This window comes from Pelophylax lessonae (genome assembly GCF_965119305.1).
Source record: "Pelophylax lessonae genome assembly, chromosome: 4".
NCBI classification, from domain to species: Eukaryota; Metazoa; Chordata; class Amphibia; order Anura; family Ranidae; genus Pelophylax; species Pelophylax lessonae.
In genome coordinates this window covers 606,954,814-606,972,089 of record NC_138771.1, presented here as the reverse complement: position 1 = coordinate 606,972,089, position 17,276 = coordinate 606,954,814, and the positions used below count along the sequence as shown (strand labels likewise).

General features: G+C 42.7%; 1 protein-coding gene across 3 annotated transcripts in view; it reads right to left on the bottom strand.

Annotated features, from left to right (window-relative positions):
* Window positions 1–16,007: 16,007 nt before the first annotated feature.
* NACC1 (nucleus accumbens associated 1) overlaps window positions 16,008–17,276 on the bottom strand; it is a 75,195-nt gene continuing 73,926 nt past the window's right edge. For all 3 annotated transcript variants that reach the window (XM_082255387.1, XM_082255388.1, XM_082255389.1), the window contains exon 7: window positions 16,008–16,920. In XM_082255387.1, the coding sequence (XP_082111513.1) occupies window positions 16,667–16,920 (254 nt within the window). In that variant the 3' untranslated portion in view covers window positions 16,008–16,666. The remainder of the gene's footprint in view (window positions 16,921–17,276) is intronic.

Genomic DNA, 17,276 nt, shown 5'->3' with positions numbered 1-17,276 from the left:
GGGTGCATGTGATCAGCACAGGCCCAATCAGCACTGTCCAGGCAGAGGGTCGGGGATCCTACAGTCTCATAGGACAGTGAGAGCAGTATGAAAAAATGGATTTTTGTAAAATCTTACCGTAAAATCCTTTTCTCTTAGCTCATTGACAGACGTAGTCCTCGGTGATACAGCACCTTCGGGTTATGTTGCCTCCACAGGAGTAGGACTAGACAGGAAATTAAAATGCTCTGGCCACACCCTAGGGGCAGTCCCCGAGGGTATCTCCTCTCTCTCTCTGCCACAGCAAATCAGTTATGTCACAAAAGCAGTGTTTAGAGATTTTAACCCAACCCAACTCAAAAACAGAGGGGCGGGTACTACGTCTGTCAATGAGCTAAGAGAAAAGGATTTTACGGTAAGATTTTACAAAAATCCATTTTTCTCTATCGCTCATTTACAGACGTAGTCCTCGGTGATACAGCACCTTCGGGACATCCCAGAGCAGTATCACAAATGAGGGGTGGGAAAATGGAAATCAAATCCAAATCTAGAAGGCCCAACCAGTGCCAACTAGAAGTTTACAATGCTCATCCTTAATGATGAGACTCAACAAAAAAATTTTCAAACAGAAAAAAACCCTCGAGGTAGACCACCGGTCTCCTCAAATTGCGGCCTGCAAAACCTTGCGGCCAAATGAGGCATCCGCCGATGCCATGACATCAATTTTATAAAATTTTGTAAAGGTATGTACCGAAGACCAGGTGGCCGCCTTACATACCTGGACCACTGACGCCTGATGGCGAAAGGCCCAGGAAGTACTGAGCGCTCGAGTGGAGTGCGCCCTAACAGGGAACGGAGGACTCTGACCCTTAATAGAATAAGCCTGTACCACCGTCTGTCTAATCCATTTGGCAATAGTCGCGGCAGATGCAGGCAACCCCTTTCTGGGGCCATCCGTGATCACAAAAAGTGAATCCGTCTTACGGAACGATTCCGTAGCCTTCAGGTATACCCTGATTGCCCGAACCACATCCAAGGAATGCAACGCATGTTCCCGATGATGATTGGGCTGAGGACACAAGGAAGGTAGTACAATATCTTCATTCAGATGAAAATCTGAAACCACCTTAGGAAGAAAGGATGGCTTAGGATGGAGTACTACCTTATCCCTATGAATCACCAAGTATGGGGACTGGCATGATAAAGCAGCCAGTTCTGACACCCTGCGTGCAGAAGTGATAGCCACCAAGAAGGCCACCTTCTGGGATAAAGTAAGCAAGGGAATCTCCCTGACGTTTTCAAAAGGAGGTTTCTGTAGAACCGACAAAACCAAATTAAGATCCCAGGGCGGTAAGGGCGTGCGGACTGGTGGAGCCAGGTGCCGCACCCCCTGGATGAAATTCCGCACCAAGGACTTGGTAGCTAAAGGTTTCTGAAAGAAGATTGCTAATGCTGAAACTTGACCCTTGATGGTGCTCAAGGCTAGCTTCTGCTCAACCCCTTTTTGCAAAAAGGCCAATATTCGAGTCACCGAATAGGTATGTGGAGGAAATCCTAAAGATTCGCACCACGCGATATAAGTCTTCCATGTGTGATAATAGACTCTGCTGGAAGTCGCTTTCCTTGCTTTAATAAGGGTAGGAATGACTGAAGCTGACAAACCTCTGTCCTTCAGTACTTGGGTCTCAATGGCCAGGCCATTAAAACCAGCGACTGTAAAGCACAATGGTCTCAGCGAGACGTTTAACTCGCAGGGTCAGTCCCTCCAGTGGGACTATGTCGCGGCCGACCCAGCGCGGAGCTATGGCCTGCACGCGCTCGTAGGCTGAACTGGGGTGACCACCGGATCTCAACATCCAGCCCGTCGCCCAGTTCAGCTTTCTTGCTTGAAGATCTCACAGGAACACTGGAGAAAAAAAGCTGTCTAAAAAATCTTTTTAAGAAAAAAATCCTGCCAGGACCGAAGATCCCAGCAAGGTATCTAGGTCCTTACTCCTAACTAGACAGAAAAAAACTGATTTGCTGTGGCAGAGAGAGAGAGGAGATACCCTCGGGGACTGCCCCTAGGGTGTGGCCAGAGCATTTTATTTCCTGTCTAGTCCTACTCCTGTGGAGGCAACATAACCCGAAGGTGCTATATCACCGAGGACTACGTCTGTCAATGAGCGATAGAGAAACTCCTTCTACAAGCTTTAACCAGATGCTGATAGAAGTCACAAGACTGCTATATACTGCTGATGAGAAAAGGTATTTAGCAGTTTATATTTACTAAAACTTTTGCATGCCCATGTTATGTGTACTGTGGGAGACCAGATGTAATGAATGCAGGCTCCTGGGTTTAGTAACACTTTAAAGCGTAACTCCACTTTTGTGATCTCTGTACATTACAAGGCTTTGATCAAACTTTGTTGCAGATTCCAGCCTTTTGTTAATCTGAAGAAATCATTGTTTGTTCCTCTGTGCTGAGTGTGTCTAATAGGAGTGGTTTCATAATTGTCAATCAGCTGTGCAGCTGCAGAGCACTAATGATGAAATCTGCTGGGCCTGCATCCCTTTAGACGTGTTCCTATTAGGAGTATCTCACCAAAAATCACATTTTTGTTGCAGGGGATGCCAGAAATCTGATTTGTATCTTAAGGGCCATACACACTATAAGATTTTCTGAAGACTTTTTCCTTTAGATTTACCAAAACCATATAATATGAGGTCAAACCTAAAACACTTTCAATTTGTATGCAATCTGGCAGGCCCTTGCACTACATAGAAAAGGTAAATCTGAAGGAAATCTAACCACAAATGTTGGATAGGGTGTATCCAGCTTAAGGCAGACTTCTGGGAAAATTGGTGAGCCAATCACACAAGCAGGAAATTATGTTTCTGGGGTGTGGTCAGTATACATTCTGTGTACAGAACAGCTCCAGGTAGCCATATTGCATTGCATTTCCAGAAAATTACAACAGCTGCAGATTGAAAAAGGAAAGGTAATTTTTAATAACATTTAATCACAATATGATTTGTGTCACAATTGTATATGCTGTATTGTATTTTCTTTATTTGCTATTGTTTCTCCTCACGAAAGTGGAGTTACTATTTAAGTTTCTATGTTACAAATTGAATAAAAATGTCACAAGACCAACCTTGGTGTTATGCCTACCCGCCTTGGAAAAAGTATTCATACCCCTTGAAATTTTCCACATTTTGTCATGTTACAATCAAAAAATGTAAATGTATTTTATTGTGATTTTATGTGATAGACCAACACAAAGTGGCACATATTTGTGAAGTGGAAGGAAAATGATAAATGGTTTTCAACTTTTTTTACAAATAAATATGTGAAAAGTGTGGCGTGCGTTTGTATTCGGCCCCCTTTACTCTGATACCCCTAACCAAAATGGAACCAATTGCCTTCAGAAGTTATCTAATTAGTAAATAGAGTCCACCTGTGTGTAATTTAATCTCAGTATAAATACAGCTGTTCTGAGAAGCCCTCAGAGGTTTGTTAGAGAACCATCCCACCAGGAGACCTGGGCAACCAGCCTGCACAGCTGAAGACCCGATCAAAGCCACAGTCGGCTCTGATTGGGTCTCCATGCAAAAACCCGGAAGTGATATCATGACTAAAAAAAGATAAAAAAAAAAAAATGACAGCATTCAAAACAGCCAAACTTGGCGTTTTGAATGCTTTTAAGTGCAGAGGAGGGGTTTGGGGTCTTTTAGACCCCTGGATACCTCCACAAGAGTACCTGTCAAAGAAAAAAAAAGAAAAAAATATATATTTTTTTAAATGTACGAAAATATTGGCCCACATCGGCAGATACTGATATGCATTGACCAAAATATTGGTATCGGCAACAAAAAACCGATATCGGTCGATCACTAGTTTATATGCATTGATACCAAAATAAATAAAAAATACCCAAAAGTAAAATAAACACACACGCTTTTTCAGTTTTGTTAAAAATGTTTATTAATATCTGTTTTCGGAATTTTTACTCCATTATGTGCAATTCTTCTGTCTCACAGTTAAGGGAACACACAGCGATATCTTGGCACTTAAAAGAGCAGAGAGGAAGGAGACATGGAAAGGGAGCAATTTGGAAACCACAGAAACCCCCCTGCCCACTGCGCAGCGGGATGAGGAAATATGGGTATGGCGCTTATCTCAAGCATTTGCACTTAACAATCAAAAGTGCGCAATTCGTCAAAAGTCAGTTATGGCAGAAGGAAACGTGGGCTCATTTTTTACATTTTTTTTTTCATTTTTTTTTCTACAATTAAAAAATAAACTTATATAAAAAAAAAAAAAAAAAAACAACCCACTGGCCCAGGGGGGGAAAAAGTAGAAAACAGAAGCATAAAAAGAATAAAAATGTGAGACCCTCCCTCTCTGCTAATGAATCATTCCAAAAATTTACCAGTCTGTCTGTGAAATTGTCTATTTTATTGCCAACAAGGGAAGAATCACTTTTTTTTTCCTTCATCAACATTACATTTTATAGGACTGGTAAAACAAAAAAGGTAACTTCATCCATTAAAATTGTGCAATTCCATCAGAAGAAAAACTTTGACATATCAATTGTGGGTGTAGCACATGCTCACAATCAGAAGCTGGCACTATCGTACTGTGCGAATCGTTTATAACCAGGAATGCAAGGGTTAACCAAAGCAACCAATCTGAAGAGGTCTAAAGACAGCATAGCATCTGGCAAATCCCATTCATCAGAACTATAAGTCCCAGCACACAGTTCTAGCATTTCTAAATAATCCAATGCTTTCCATGTGCCATGGCTACATCACAAAGAATTATACAGCGCCATATAGTGTCAGTGTCAGGTATTACATCTTCCTTGTAGTTTCCTGCATATGTGCTATTGCAGGCAGCACTCGACAGTGACATCTAGTGTTTGTGAGCAAGTACTACACAATTACCAGCAACTGCTGCAAATCTTCATATGTAACAGAAAGGCCTATAAAATATACATGTTTAAAATATGTTGAATCTTCCTTTTTTTCCTAAGCAACTACTGTGAAAATGGTGGATGTGATCACTAGTGAAGAAAATCAAAATTTGGCAAACGCAAATAAAAGCAAAAAAAAAAAAAAAAACAACATATGCTTGTGCAGCCTTGCGCACTTCTGCATATACAAAAAAAACACAAACAGATTGCCTAAGGGCTGCTTCTTTTCAGATCTCCATTCCCACCCCTTTGCCTGCAAAAATATTAATTCAAATTATTTACATCCCGTTACAGCCCAAGCAGGGCTCAGCTAACTGAGAAACCTACACGTGGGAAGAGAGGTTACTATATATACAGATATATGTACAGCAAGACATGCATGGTGCAGGCAGGTCAGTCAAACCCAATGGCAGCCCTTGTATTGGAAAAAAAACTCAACTGCGTCTTCAGAATTCTTAGTTGAGATGTGGCAATCTCCACGCTTAACCTTACTGAATATAGTGTTTATTAGAACTACACACGATTTCTATACATAATGCTGGAAACTGCAAAGAGAGGAAATGAACATGAATATGTGTGATTTTACACTGCCTACATCATGAACAGGCTGATTCATAAGGAAACCAGCGTGCCCAATAAGATCGGTGGGGCTCATGTACAACAAGTGAAGGGATGGTTTCTAGGTTGTCCTTTGCAACATGAGTCAAGCTTATGCTTTATAACCAGCACAGGGGGAAGACTGGCCAATTTCTTGCTGAAAGAAAAAAACAAACAGAAGTTGCCCAGCTTTTTGCCATTAATTCCACCCGTCAGTTACCAAGGCCAGACTGCCCACAGCATCCAGCGGCCACTTTTTCTAGTGCAAATTAGACACCATGGTGACACCCATGTGCAGTGATTTCTGAGGATGGAAAATCTGGGAGAGGTGACTGCTCAGTGCTGGAGAGTTTAAAGTGGTTTGTAAAGTCAGAAGGTTTTTTTTTTTTATCTTAATGCATTCTATGCATTAGGATAAATGACCTGTGTGCAGCAGCCCCCTTTCAGCCCTCATAATACTTACCTGAGCCCCCATCCCGATCCAGTGATGTTGCAGGAAAGACTCGGCTGCCCAAGACTGTCCTTCCTCATTGGCTGAGACATTGGCTCCCGTTGCTGTCAATTAAAGTCAGTAGGCCAATAAGGAGAGAGAGAGGGGCAGGGCCTAGCCGCAGCTCCGTGTCTGAACGAATACATGGAGCTGCAGCTTGGCTCAAGTGCCCCCATGGCAAGCTGCTTGCTGTGGGGGCACTCATCAGAAGGGAGGGGCCAGGAGACATTGGCTCCCGTTGCTGTCAATTAAAGTCAGTAGGCCAATAAGGAGAGAGAGGGGGGGCAGGGCCTAGCCGTAGCTCCGTGTCTGAACGGATACATGGAGCTGCAGCTCGGCTCAAGTGCCCCCATGGCAAGCTGCTTGCTGTGGGGGCACTCATCAGAAGGGAGGGGCCAGGAGCGCCGAAGAGGGACCTGAAAAGAGGAGGATCTGGGCTGCTCTGTGCAAAATCATTACACAGAGCAGGAAAGTAGAACATGTTATTTTTAATAAAAAAGTGAGACTTTAGTATAGCTAACAAAGAGGACAAGCAACTATAACCGTTGCCATTCAGGGCATGCATTTAAGGTAACCGTTCTAGAAAACCATTAAATTGAGGAGTTTAGTTTTATTTTAAGGGCCAGATCACAATGGAAAGCAAACGTTCCTGTGCATTCTCTAACAGCCCGGTTTGACAGCCCATTCATTTGAATCAGGCAAAAAGTAGTATCATGCGGTTTGTTGGCCGCAAACAAAGAGATGCATTTCGGATGCTATTAAAGTGATTGTAAAAGACATTTTCCGTTTTTTAAATAACAAACATGGCATACTTACCTGCTCTGTGTAACGGTTTTGCACAGAGCAGCCCCAATCCTCCTCTTATTGGGTCCCCCACTGGCACTCTGAGCCCCTCCCCCTTGCCCAGTGCCCCTAAAGCAAGCTCTCTGCTATGGGGGCATTTGTGCGTGCTGGCTCCTGAGTCGGCTCTCTTTGACCATAAAACACAGAGATCGCGGATCAGCCCCACCCCCCCGCCTCACTGGCTGTGATTGACAGCAGCGGGAGCCAAAGGCTCCTGCATCTCAGCCAATCAGGAGGGAGAGACCCAGGAAAGTCTCAGCTCCCACGCACATTGCTGGTTCAGGCTTAGGCAAGTATTGGGGGGCTGAGGGGGCAGCTGGACCCTAAAGGTCACAATAGCTCAGTGGGAGAGATCGCTGTACTAACATGGAAGCACTTCCTACAGTAAACGCGTCAGCAATGGCTAAAAAATGGAAGCCAATCATATGACTGGTTGCTATTATAACATCGCCCATAACAACTAGTTTCCAGCTGTGAGTTTTGTAGTGCAGGTCTAAAAGTAAAAGCCGATATCTGGTTGCCTGGGGCAACAATATTTTGCCATTCCTTCGGTTGGTTATACATCTGCCCCAGCATTGTTAACTTTTGGCATATGGTAAATTACAGTAGGTTTTTTTTTCAGTGGCCTTATTACTAACTGGTACCATATAGTGCCCTCTCTATCCCTACTATACCTCTGTACAGAAGAACCTATATACTACAGGCTTTTCCCAACTTCCTACAAGATCAACTATACATATATTTACAAAATTAACATGTAACAGCATGCCTGGTAGGGGGTGCCGTGCTCAAACACCACAGCTGTCCAATAAACTCCTGCACAAAACCGCATGGAATTATTTGGAGATTTTTTTTTTTCTAGGATACCATTTGTAAAATGCATGAGGAAATAGGAGGTGGCTATGTGAGAGAAGCTGGAAACCGCTGTTTTATATTAAAAAGCTCAGGTCTACATAACCACGCCAAAGCCATTCTGCATGATCCATTAAATTCTCAAAACACAACTTAGGGGCCCACCCAGTCATTTGATGAGCCAGGACCACAAGCTGTAGCCATGCCGCAAAAGGATCAGTCTACTCAAGACCGATATTTCCGATCCTCCCACATGATGACATTTTCCCAAGGGGGTGGGTCCATGACAGCCTGGCTTCAGAGGAAATGGGTTGGAGTGACACCGACCGTCATTCAACCTGGAAGACTAAGCATGTAAAAGGGAATAACTACAAGGAACAGCTCAATTGAAGGGAAGTATTGCAGACACCCTGCATATTTTATTTTTACTATTACTGGTCTATGAATTTTAATCTGTGGTTCAGCTTAAATCAATGCTCAAGAACTCTGCTGGGAAGATCTTTATGGCTACCGGAGAACTATAGGTTCGAATAGTTTAAACATAATTACATTGGTGCAGCTTGGAGCACCAATAATATACTGGTATAACTGTATATACCAGTGATGGCGAACCTTGGCACCCAGATGTTTAGGAACTACATTTCCCATGATGCTTATGCACTCTGCAGTGTAGTTGAGCATCATGGAAAATGTAGTTCCAAAACATCTGGGGTGCCAAGGTTCGCCATCACTGGTATATACCATTCCTGGTTGGTGACCCTGGAAGCTTAAAATCATTTTAGTAGTATGGCCATACTTCACTTGCTGGTCACATTTTACTTTTTGTCCTCGTGTCACCCAGAAACAGCTGATAGCAGGTTACTGCCTGCTATCAGCTGACATGGCAGAGCTGCTCCAGGCTTTGGCAGCACCCTGACTGTTGAGATCCACTCCACTGCCTAATTGGCAGCTGGCTCTGCTTTTCAACACGCGGCTGGGAGCAAGAGATAGTCACTGCCACCTTCTCCCTAGCCCGGCACTCCAGTGAGCACTGGAGGGGCCGAGTGGACAGCGGCAACTGACCAAGAACTGAGCCGTCAGCAGTCATGTGATCACTTAGTTCTCAGTCTTATAGCCAACAAGGGACAGTTGCAGTATTGGGGGTGAGCGTGTACATTTATTTTTTTAAACCAATACTTCTCCTTGAAGTAGACAGACATTGCTACTCCATTGATCTTCAGTAGCTTTCCGGGTCCCATCCTGAATGGCTGCACTTCTGCTCACTGAACACAGGAGGTCAGCCACTCGGCATTGGTTTCCATTTTCTGAATGAATGCAGAGCATTCTCTGATTGGACAAGGTGGGGGCAGTGACATGTTATATGCACAGTTACCAGCTTGGACCAATGTAACGATGTATAAAATATCCATACCTAGAATTCCTCTTTAATACTTGAAGATAACAAACCTGAAGTTCCTGTTCTTTTACTGTTTGCTGCTAATAGAAGAGGGAATACACAACTTTTCAGCAGCCTCTTTGCTGTCCCCTGGCCACTGCTAGAATCAGATAGGTAAGATGCATCAAATACAGTTTTCCCTTGCTACACATGGTGGTTCCTCCTGCTGCCTCAGCATGCCATGGGGGAAAGCAGGCATTTAAGACCTCCCTGAAAAATACCTGCAGCAGCCAGAGAGCAGCAAAGTGTCCGAGTCTCAACAAACAGGCCTTTGGAAAGGTAAGTGTGTTCATGTATCTTTTAGCAGGTGTGTTCTCATATAGAAATGACCCTGTCCTGACAGAGGGACACTTTTTAGGCTGTTAATGGCATAGCAACAGATACAGCAAATGTATCAATTGCTGATGGGTCAATGACCCTGAGGGAACCTGCCTTTACCCACGATTAAAAATTCATGTCCCCCCCACATCTGCGGAAATGTATGCTTATCAGTTTAACCACTTAAGGACCAAGCCTATTTCTGACACTTGTTGTTTACAAATTTGAATCAGTATTTTTTGCTAGAAAATTGCTTAGAACTCCCAAACATTATATATTTTTTTTATTTTTTTTAAGCAGAGACCTTTATGATAAAGAGGCCTGCCTTGTAAGAAACCCCGGTATTTAATGTCAAAGTACCGACATAAAACTGCAGTGGGCGGTCTGGAAGTGGTTAAAAAATAAAAAAATTTGATCTCCCTGGACAAAAACCGAGCAGGTCTCTTGGAAACCACTGATGTCCTCAAGAGACAAAGGAATTTGCTTCACCAAAGCGAACCTCACTTTTGAGACTGAGCCTTTCTACCTGCAGCAGGAACATCATAGACATTGCAGGACAGAAAAAAAAAAACTGAGCCTATAATGCTTCATTCATGAGGGCATATACGTAGTTTCTGCATGGAACACAGGGTTCTTGTTAGAGCCAGCAGAAGATCCCGGATAAAATAAATGCCCAAAGTACTACATTTAGACAGGTTTAAGGATTTATATGTAAAATCTGCAGATGTGTAGGGCCCTGGACACAACTGTGTCCTCCTACTTTATTAGCAGCTAAACACAGCGCACATTTTTGCCTGTAGATGCTGCTGTGTGTGGGGCCCTATTCTAGTACGGTGTCTGGATGCATAAAAAACAATACGCCTCTAAAACACTGTGTTTTAGATGCCTGTGTGAATGAGCCCTTAATTACTTTCTATTGCCAGAACAGAAACAAAATTTAACATTTTGAAGCCAACTACAGATTTGCATAACAGATCACTCTTGCGGGTCTTTGATCCAAATACAGACCTTATATTAACATAAAAAAAAAAAAAAAAAAAAATTAACAGTCTCCTATATATTGGGAAAGAACAGTCTTACAGAAAATTCTGGACCTCTACTAAGGAATGATGTGCACTGAGAAAGCCATCAACAGCAACTTTGGATTTTTAAATGCTTAAAAGAAAGAAGTTGACTTTTTAGCACAAACCGGTTTTTATTACTTGTCCCTGCAGACTGTTCAAATAACAAATCTGAAGTTTGCATTAAATAAAAAAAAAAAAAAAAATGCCATGCAGCTTTATTTTGGGAGTAAATGAATTAGACTAATCTCAAATTCCAGATTTGAGCCTGCCAAAACGCAGGTTAAATATGCTTACCGACTTTAGCGCCGCATTCTTTCCAGCCTTAAAATGCACCTGCTGCACGAGAGGAAGGTTACTGATGCATTTTGAGAAGCCTCTTGGATGTGCCTTTAGATATTGATTTAAAACCCATTCTAAAAAAAGGTAATAAAAAGGAGTCACCCTTTAGGATACAAAATATTAGAGCTGCCACAGCCAATTCGGTTTCAAATGTGCAAGCTCCAGGGCTTTCATATGTAATATTTCTCTAATAATTAGTGGGTCAAAGACCCGGAAAACTATCCAGTATGAGGACATAAAATATGCTCTCGTCAAAAGCGAAGGGTTTTTGTTTTAATCAGACCTAACTAGGTGGATGTAGCACCTGTCCACTGCCAAGTCTAAAGCTGGATACACACTATCCAACTTTTGTGGTTAGATTTCCTTCAGATTTACCTTTTCTATGTAGTGCAAGGGCCTGCCTGACTGCATACAAATTGAAAGTGTTTAGGTTTGACCTCATATTATATGGTTTTGGTAAATCTAAAGGAAAAAGTCTTCAGAAAATCTTATAGTGTGTATGGCCCTTTAGACTGAGAACCGAGCGATCAAACACCACTGATCGCTTATTTCTCAGTGCTCCATGAGAAGAGAGCTGGTGATTGTCAGTCTTAGGCCCCTTTCACACAGGCGGACCGTTCACATCCGCCTGTCCGTTTTTTTGGCGGATCTGAACGGTCCCCACATGCATTCCTATGGGGAATCGGATGTCAGCGGAGACATGTCTGCTGACATCTGATCCGATCTGTCAAATCTGGACGGTTGAAAACCCTATTTTCCATCCGTCCAGCGGATCGGATGGGGGTACCGTTCAGATCTGCCAAAAAAAAAAAAAATGGACAGGCGGATGTGAACGGTCCGCCTGTGTGAAAGGGGCCTAAGACTGACAATCACCAGCTCTCTTCTCATGGAGCACTGAGAAATAGGCGATCAGTGGTGTTTGATCGCTCGGTTCTCAGTCTAAAGGGCCATACACCCTATAAGATTTTCTGAAGACTTTTCCTTTAGACTTACCAAAACCATATAATATGAGGTCATAAAGATGCATGGGGAACTGACAGCTGTGTCTCCGCAAACAGAGCGGAGACACAGCTGTCATCCTCCTGCTATGCGGGGGATCGGCGGATCGATCCCACGCTGAGAAAAACTGACTCCATCCGACGGACGGAGTGTGTGAAAGGAGCCTAAGGCTGTTCTTTGAGAGCCAGTGAGCCTCTTAGGCTTGGTTTACACCTGTGCAATTTTTTGCGTGTTTGCTGAAGTGCAATAACACGCGACAAACGATTTTACATATTTTCAAATGAGCCCGTTCACATCTATGCATTTTCCTTCAGTGCGTTTTTACGTATATATCAAGAGAAGATTCACAATTTAAACTTGGTAGATTAATATTACCACAGAGCTAGAATGTTGATTAATATATAATGGCATTGACGTCATCCTATAGGTATTACCTGTTATGACCAATTACATACCTTTTATGATTTACAATAAAAGGTTACGTTTTAGTTAGGTGGCCTTTTGGTGGTAGGGAAGCGCGACCTCGTCTAGGTTCGGGTTGTTGGAGGAAGAGGTGCAGGCACTTTTGGTGCAGGAAGGTGCGATTTGGGACTTCAATGGGCATGCATGGAAAACTAACTTATATGGGCATTTTTGGTAGTGTTTTTTGTTTAACAACCAGTCTCCTCCTTCTACCAAAGAAAAGTATGAAGCATGAAATTGCATAAAAAAAAAAAAAAAAAACACAGAAAAGGCACAGATGTGAACCTAGCCTTAAAGAGAATGTAAACTCTTCCTTTTTTTATTTTTTTTCTTCCCTGCAAAGTAAATGCATAATGTGCTAGTAAACCTTATTAAAGGCTTACCTATAGGTAAAAGTGATCAGAGTGGGTTTACCATCACTTTAACATTGAAACCAGTGCAAACAAACAGCCCTGAAGCTTGCCAATTTGAAATCGAGTTAGCTATAGAAGCTCCTATATTCATATGCCGACAGGTTTCCATGATGGAAAATGGCTCCTGGACAGCATTAACCTTTCACTGGGAGGTGTGGCCTGTCTGCAAATGCTTTCCTAAAGCAGGTTTCCACTTAAAATTATTTATGTATATCTTCCAATCCAGTACTGACCTCTGTTCCTTTTACCACCCATATTGTGGATTGAATGACATCCAGTGTCATTCAACCTACTTCCTGGGATCCCAGGCTGTCAAGGACACACCCCCCTGGAGGTGCCCTAGATTGCTGGCCTAGGCCCACAAACGCTGCAGAGAACACCACTCACGTCTTATGCCTCGTACACACGCAACGATTGTTGGCCAACCGATCGGCCGTCTTTTGTCCAGTGTTGTTGTGTTGGTTGAAATGTGCTCTAGACTGCACACGAATTTTATCGGCTAACAAAAACCAACTTCAGAAGTAATGTCATGTTCTGGTTTACTTTTCGTGTGTTTTTTCTTCTCTGAGCATGCCCAGTCTTGCTCATCACATTTTTGTCTGCTGAAATCTGTACTGACTGAAGAACAATCGACCGTTCTGTTGACGGCCAACAAAAATTTTATAGCCTGCACACCAGATTTTGTTCGGCCGAAAAGTCGCAGTCGGTTGTTGGAAGCATCATACTAACAAGCCGACAATCGGCCGATCGGACGTTGGCCGAAAATTCACGGCCAACAATCGTTGCGTGTGTACGAGGCTTTACATAAAACACTATTCTCCTTAGCATTTAGGGCTGTGAACTGCCCAACACCAGGTTAGAAAAGAAAGGCCCTAAGGAGATCATATGACCAGCTAGAAGACTGTGGGAGGAAAAAGGAGTATGTGTAATGTGTGGGAAGAGACAGGATTTTTTTATCTTACTAAGTGGGGATCGGTTTTAATTTTTACCCCCTTTTAAAAAGGTAACCCATTCATATGTTGTGTATACTAGAATACATCCTTTCTAAAATGCCTAGAGAGAATTCTGTGCTTATGCAAATATAAAATGGGTAACATTGCTGCAGAACTGTGCACCTATATATACAGATAAAACGTACTACCTAATCCTACATGCAGCGTTACCTACCGCCCCCTCTTTTATGCCTGTCAGTGTAGAAGTTGTGATAGACTCGGTGAATGATTGAGACACATCCCACCAGCCAGGCATTGGTGGAAGCTCCTTAGTATATATCCTCGCTGCTAATTTCAGCAATGTTTTCTGGTTGGCTTTCAGACTAACCAATCGGCAAATAACTGTATCCATGCATGCTATCGATTAACAAAAAAAAATACTGATCAGATCCATGCTCACAGCGCTGTGTGAAGGGTCAAATACGTGGGAGGATTTTTTTATCTTTTAGAATGATTTACTGCTGTCTGGCAACTTCCTCATTTAACCGCATTCAAATCAATGTACAGCAAATAAAGGAGATTCTTAACCAAAGGATTTCCGTGTTGATAAAGGATTTAAAAATCTTGCACATAGCTGTCCAACAACAGATCTGACAAATGGATTTACAGATTTTGATATACTGTCTTGACTTGAGGCCTTCATATATACAAAAGTTTCTAAAAAGGGTTGCTATGTTGACCATAGTGGCCCAACTAGCTTTTCACCCTGCTAGAACTAAAGCACTAATTGGCCCCTATGGGCAGACCCTTTCATACTTAAAGGCCCTACAGCAAAAGGGCAAATCTGGCTGGTGCCTATAGAAAGCAGGTTTCTACTTTCCTTGTATATCCAGCTTGGGAAGAAAACAAAAAAAGGATCACGAGAATATGTTTGGCTTCTACAAGTATTTGACCATTTCTGGAGTTTAGTTTTATGAAAAGCCAACCAAGTGAACTCTTAAAAAAACAATCAGAATCTCGCTGCCATAAAATTGTCCATGTTTTTGTCCAAGTGATTTTGTGCTAGCATCAAACCAAGATCAAAAATTATCTACCGCTCTTTCACAATCCATCAAGCCACTTTGTAGCCTTTGTGGTTATTTTTGGTAACAGATTATAAAGCAAACGTGTCAGCCATTTTTTTTTCCTTTTGAAATTAAAAAAGTTACATTTACCTTTATCAGCCTGAAAAGCCACTTGTACATTCCCCTCTGATCACGGTTTCACCTTATAACTAAGGGCTAGAACTCAACGTCTGGTATAAGCCCCACCATCCAACGAGAATGCCCTTATTTACTTCCATGCACTCTCGTTGAAAGAGGAAACCTCCTCGAGCCCTTAATAGCAATGAAAAAATCAGGATCCGAGGGGGCAAAATAGAGGATTCTCTGGCTAGCAAGGGTAATAGCAAGCTCTTTGTGGTGCCTGCTCTTAAGTCATTCTTATGTTCAAAAGTTAAAAGGACTGATGGGTTAACAGAGTGATTCCAGCCAACCCACATGCCCCTTTTAAAGTGCAAAAACTAAACCTTTGTAATGTACAGGCCCTTAAGCCCAGAGATATAAGACAAATCAAACACCAAGGAACCCGATTCTTATTATCTGCAGCCTTAATGCTAGCTACCTTTGCACCTGAGCACAAAATAAGCTAACCCAATGCATTTCACTCACAAGCCACGCATACCAATTTATTAATGGTTTGTGAGGTTACACCATGACCAGTCAGGTGTTTGCGCTGCAACAATCTCGGGAACAAAGGCAGCAGAGACAGACAATGTAAAACAAGGGAAGGGAAGGAAGCTCATTTAGAAGAAAGCCAAGGAATGATGGATCATGAAAGAAGAAGTTGAATTCTATAAAGTATTGGATTTGCCAAAAAAAAAAAAAATCTGGCTCCCCTGGGGTAACCGGTTCACTTCAAGCAAGGTGCTGGCATTAATCAAAACTAGGATACGAAATCACCAAATTTTGGAGAAAAGGCATACAGGTATTAAAAAATGTTTAAACCCTTTCAAAAAGTAAGATACCTCTGCTTGCAAGATCCAAGAACACGCCAGGAGAGCATTCAAACCCTGGAGCACAGTATAAAGACAGTGCTACCCTAAGCAACAAGCGAGCAATCTAGCTCTTTCTTCTAGTGCAGTTAAGAAAATTAAGTCTATGGAGCTACATCAACTAAGTACGGTGACCCACAGCAACCGATCAGAAAAAAATCTTTCAGTGATTTGACTAAAAAAGCAGAAATCTGGCTGCTTTAGTTGGAGGCGCTCTGTCCATAGTTATTTCTTATTGAAAGAGCTTGTGCAACACCAGTATTTACCTTGCAAGCTAAAGAACATAGGGGTCATATTTGAAGCTGGTTTCAGGCCCAAGCACACCAGGCTTTTTGTGCGCAGCCAGCATGCTCAGGGGCGACCTTCGACTCCTTCTTGGGATGTGGCAGGAGGGGCTTGAAAAATGTAAGTAAATACTAAAGGAAATGCTAAATCTCGCAGCAGGGATGCAGGACTTGGATTATCAGTTGGCCTGTGAGAATACCGTACTTCTACCTCGACTGCACTATAAAATGACGCAAAGTATCTATTTACAAGTGAATCTCAGTTTCAGCTCTACGACCTTTGACGTGCTGTATGACGATGCGGAGTATCTCTATACACTGATAATGTACACGCTGCGCTATATAATGACACTGCGTATAACTGTATACTGATAATGGAACACGGGGCGCTAAATGATACTGAGTACCTCATGCAGCAGTGTATAGTGATACCGAGTACCTCCACACCAGTCTCTACCTCGTGCAGCAGCACACAGTCATACTTAGCACCTCCTACTGCGGCGTTTAGATTACAGTCCACCTCCTGAGTGCCACATTGTCCTCTACACCCTCTTCCCTCGGTGAAGACAGAGGGCGATATTTACATGTGTGGGCCCGTACAGAAGGGTATCAGGGCATCCCCTCGCCTGGCTCACCATCGAAGCCAGTGCCATGATCTCCGCCAGTGGCTGCTCCCATCAGGTCGGGCTCCATTTTGCCGGTGTCATTGATGAAAGACGTGTAAGCGTCTCCTTCGGCCATCAGCAGCTTCAGCTTTGGGATCCAGCTCTTGCGCACCACGCGCCGGGCGTTTGTGCACATGTCCGCTGCAATGGCGTTCATCTCGCTCTCCTTAAAATTCGGGGCAAAATTCTGGCAGTAAACTGTGAAAGACATGAGAGGTCAACTGAAGGGATGATATGTACATGTTTAAGATATTAATCATGGCCTGTACCAGCCATGCAAGACTTTCCCATAATAATCACAAACCGCTACAGATATCCCGCTACAGATATATGACAATTAGAACACATTTGAAGTATACAGTACTATGACAAAGTATTTGATGCCCTCCAGATTTCTAAATGTTTTTGCATATTTGTCACACTTAAATGATTCAGGTCATCAAACAAATTTTATTATTACACAAAGATAACCCGAGTAAATAGAAAAATGCAGTTCTTAAATGATGATTTAATTTAGGAAGGGAAAAAAGCTGTCCAAAGCTGCCTGGCCCTAT